The sequence below is a fragment of the Colossoma macropomum genome, unplaced genomic scaffold (genome assembly GCF_904425465.1).
Source record: "Colossoma macropomum unplaced genomic scaffold, Colossoma_macropomum, whole genome shotgun sequence".
Taxonomy (NCBI): Eukaryota; Metazoa; Chordata; class Actinopteri; order Characiformes; family Serrasalmidae; genus Colossoma; species Colossoma macropomum.
Window position 1 is genome coordinate 127501 of NW_023495946.1, and position 4473 is coordinate 131973.

Here is a 4473-nt window from a genome sequence, read left to right on the forward strand (position 1 = left end):
CAGTAGATCAGGGCCAGTTCAGCTGTCCAGTCTGTCTGGATCTGCTCAAGGATCCAGTGACTATTCACTGTGGACACAGTTTCTGTATGGTGTGTATTAATGGCTGCTGGGATCAGGAGGATCAGAGGGGGGTCTACAGCTGCCCCCAGTGCAGAGAGACCTTCACTCCGAGGCCTGTTCTACACAGAAACAACATGATGGCTGAAATGTTGGAGAAAATGAAGAAGCCAGAACTCCAAGCTGCTCCTCCTGCTCACTGTTACGCTGGACCTGGAGATGTGGAGTGTGATTTCTGCACTGGGAGAAAACTCAAAGCCGTCAAGTCATGTTTGGTATGTCTGGCGTCTCTTTGTGAAACTCATCTTAAACCTCATCTGGAAATTCCAGCCTTGATCAAACACAAGCTGGTCGAAGCCTCCACACGACTACAGGAGAAGATCTGCTTTCAACATGACAAACTGATGGAGATCTACTGCCGTACTGACCAAAGCTGCATCTGTTATTTGTGTACGATGCATGACCACAAAGGCCACAATACAGTTGCAGCTGCAGCAGAGAGAACCGAGAAACAGGTGAGAAATAGATATATTTTAGAATCAGTTGTGGAGGTATAATGAATATATTACTATTATAATCAATAAGAAATCCATAATCATATACTAAAAGTTCAGTGACAAAAAGTGTATTAATGCTCTCACTAAGCAAAGGCCATGCTGTGTGAAAGTCAGGGGATTTCGCAATGGAGAGTCCCTAAAGTTCAGAAGCTTCTAGTGCTAGTGTGCTTTGTTGCAAGAACAAGCTGGCCTGTGAGAGGGGAGGTAAAGCTGATAGGAAACTAGACAGTATCAGTGTTGGAACCAGTTTAAAAAGATAAAAATTTAATTAAAAACCATGAAAGGATGGGGGCAGCTTAGGATAGCTGAGCATGCAAGTTTTTAAAAAATCAAGGACACGTGCGGTTGGAAATAAGGGTTTCCAACTGAAGTGTAAAAATAGGAAATAATGGGAACCAAAGTGAAATGAGAAAAGGTGAGAGGGAGGGGGCGATTGCTTCATCGCCCCCAAACAGGGTATGAAAAATGATGTTTCTGTATTGTGCATTGCATTTGGCTGTCCGGGAGCCATCTTGCCCCCTGAAGCTCAATAAATGAAGAGTGGGCCTTTTCCTTTCTTCACAAAGAACTCAACGGCTCAAGTCTTTTATTCAACTTTCTTTTGTTTTTGACTGAACTTTATTTTATTTTGCGTTAATGATGAGAACAAGCAACTAGATTTATTAATAAACCAAAACATAGTTATAGAACAGATTAGTTTAATTTTATCCATACGTTGGGGCTCTGAGCGAGTGGGAATCGCACTTCGTGCTGATTCTGTTTCTGTACTGGTGCTTTATTCCTGTATGAAGTGGATAAGAAAGTGGTAGATTACTTTTTTTTTCAGCGATGCTGCAAAACTAGTTGTAGTCCATAAACATTTTGCCAGCCAACACCCGTCTTTTAGCCTCTCTACAGATTAATACAGAGCACACAGTCTCAGAACTGTACAGAACAATATGAACCCTTAAGTCTTTTGCTACTATTACTATTCAAATGCTGCAATTTTAGTTTGGTTGATATTTTTGCCTCTAGTCTCAGCTGAAGAAGATTCAGAGGAAATTCAGTCGGAGACTCCAGCAGAAAGAGACGAAGCTGCGGGAGCTGAAACAGGCTGTGGTCACTCTTAAGGTGAGTAGTGGGCAGAGATCTGCTGGAGCAGCTGTTTCACAGCTCACTCAGACTCTCCTCCAGTCAGACAGTGAGGAGTCCAGTGTTGGACACTTTGGGATCCTACACAGCCACAATGTGGACAGTCAGTCATCTAGAGTCCCAGTGAGAGAGTGAATGATAGCTGGTGTTTAAATGGAGCTCCATCTTGTGTGTCTGTGTCCTAACAGCGCTCTGCACAGGCAGCAGTGGAGGACAGTGAGAGGATCTTTACTGAGCTGATCCGCTCCATTGAGAAAAAGCGCTCTGAGGTAACAGAGCTGATCAGAACTCAGGAGAAGAACCAGCTGAGACAAACTGAAGAACTCCTGGAGAACCTGCAGCAGGAGATTGATGATCTAAAGAGGAGAAACACTGAGCTGGAGCAGCTTTCAGTCACAGAGGATCACATCGATTTTCTCCAGGTAACCATCACTCACCTACAGAGGAACCTGCTCCTCAGAGAGGCTCTAAAATGGCTCTTCATTAAAAGAATAAGCCAGTAATTTTCAAACTGCTGCATCCAGATTGTTCTGTCGATTATCACAGACAATAAGATCATCTTTTACTCTTATAGACCTTCATCATTCTGTTGTGTCTCTGTAGAGTTTCCAGTCTCTGAGAGTCTCTTCTGGATGTGAGGACTCCTCCAGCATCACTGTCCATCAACATCCCTCATTTGATGGAGTGAGGAAATCTCTCTCTGATCTGAAAGAGAGACTAGAGGAATTCTGCAAGGAGGAGTTCAGTAAAGTCTCTCCACATGGTAAGAGGAGCTTCTGCTGCAAATGACACATTTTATCCCACTTTAAACATCATTTTAATCTCCTTCATTCATTCTGTTAAATCAGTGTGTTTGTGTGTCTCCACAGCTGCAGCAGTTCAGACCATCTTATCCTCAGAGCCAAAAACCAGAGAAGATTTTCTACACTGTATGTACAACACACACACACACACACACACACACACACACACTCACACATAATCTCACACATACACACACACAGATATAAACACACACACACACACACACACACACATACAGATATTAATTTAGACAGTATAGTTTCCTGATTTAATGTTTCCTTTTAAATCAGAATAAACCTTAAACAGCCAGTAAGAAGCAGCCTTTTAGGTCACTGATGACAAAATGATGTTTGGAGGTTTAAATATGATCACAGCATTTTTCCCTTGTTGGTCAATAAACAATCAAAATACTCTACATTTGTATTTTATATTTATACTGTATTTGTATTTTTGTAACAAAATAGAAATGTAGAAATAACAACTGAGAAGCATATTTTATTTATTGTTAATTCATTCTGTGAATAAACACCTGAAATGTGTTTTTATTATTTTAGATTTCTGTCGACTGACTCTGGATCCCAACACTGTAAATCATCAACTCAGCCTGTCTGAGCAGAACAGAGTGGTGAAGCACAGAGGAGGAGAGCAGCGTTACTCTGACCATCCAGAGAGATTTGAGCACTGGCCTCAGGTGTTGTGTAAGGAGAGTGTGAGTGGACGCTGTTACTGGGAGGTCGAGTGGAGTGATTGGGTGTTCATATCAGTGTCATATGAAGGGATCAGCAGGAAAGGACTGGGTAATGAGTGCAGGTTTGGATGCAACAATCAGTCCTGGAGTTTGGACTGTTCTAATTTTCTCTCCTTCTGGCACAACAACATTAAGACTGAGCTCTCAGCTCCATCACCCTCCAGAATAGGAGTGTATGTGGATCACAGTGCAGGATCTCTGTCCTTCTACAGCGTCTCTGACACAATGACCCTCCTACACACAGTCCACACCACATTCACTCAGCCGCTCTACGCTGGGTTTGGAGTCGGTGTTGATGAGTTTGGTACAGGAACTGTAAGATTATGTGATCTGAAATGAGTGTCTGTTGTATATGATGGATACTTTTCAGGTAGATTCATAAATGATTTACATCAAACCAATGAAATTATCAAAATACTTTTCTAGTTGTGATGTAAACATGCTGCAAAGGACAGAGTTGTCCTGTATTTTGGTGTAAATTACTGATCACCTGTTAAAATGTAATCTGTATCTTAATCCAAAGAATTATTAATCTAAACTAATCAAATCTGATTATTGTCTTCCTTTTGGACTGTTTTTCTTCTAAACCGTGTGTTGTGTTCAGAGGAAAACAGCTTCAATAAGATGAATCTCATTGTGTTTGTTAATAAACAGTGTGTTGTCTGTATTAAGAGGACTTGTGTGTATTTAGAGACACCCTTTTTATCAGGATTGTCTTTTCCTGTAAGATTCTCCACAAGGGGGAGCTATTAGCACTCAAGTAAGTTTTAGTGGTAAGAAACTAATGGCTGTACACAGTCATATAAAGGGCTGGTTTGGGCTGTAGAGGTTGCTGATGACATCATTATAAACACACTGAAGACACTTGATCGCCATATTAGTAAACACTGTACTGTAAAATGAATGATCGTCTATGGACGAAATGTCAACGTCCCCAAAATACAGATATAACTATAATATGCTGATGAGTTCTGTGTTTTCCTGAAACAGTATCCAATTTACGGTTTGTGGCAACACATTTAATGTGTAAATATCCACGTTAAAATTTATTTACTTTTTATAAATATAATCTATCATCTATCTATAATCTGGGTTTTATGATCCATTATTTCATTATTTGACTTTTTAGATACCCAAAATAAGCTGTATGAACTCTTGCGTTCTTCAATGGTTAGG

The 4473-nt window shown here is 40.7% G+C and overlaps 1 protein-coding gene across 1 annotated transcript in view; it reads left to right on the forward strand.

Moving 5' to 3' along the window:
• The window catches only part of LOC118803700 (tripartite motif-containing protein 16-like), a 12442-nt gene extending 8188 nt beyond the window's left edge, over nucleotides 1-4254 (forward strand). The window contains exons 2-7 of the mRNA XM_036564173.1: nucleotides 7-572; nucleotides 1629-1724; nucleotides 1934-2167; nucleotides 2349-2508; nucleotides 2615-2674; nucleotides 3104-4254. Of these exons, the coding sequence (XP_036420066.1) occupies nucleotides 7-572; nucleotides 1629-1724; nucleotides 1934-2167; nucleotides 2349-2508; nucleotides 2615-2674; nucleotides 3104-3636 (1649 nt within the window). The 3' untranslated portion in view covers nucleotides 3637-4254. The remainder of the gene's footprint in view (nucleotides 1-6; nucleotides 573-1628; nucleotides 1725-1933; nucleotides 2168-2348; nucleotides 2509-2614; nucleotides 2675-3103) is intronic.
• The last annotated feature ends 219 nt before the right edge of the window (nucleotides 4255-4473 follow it).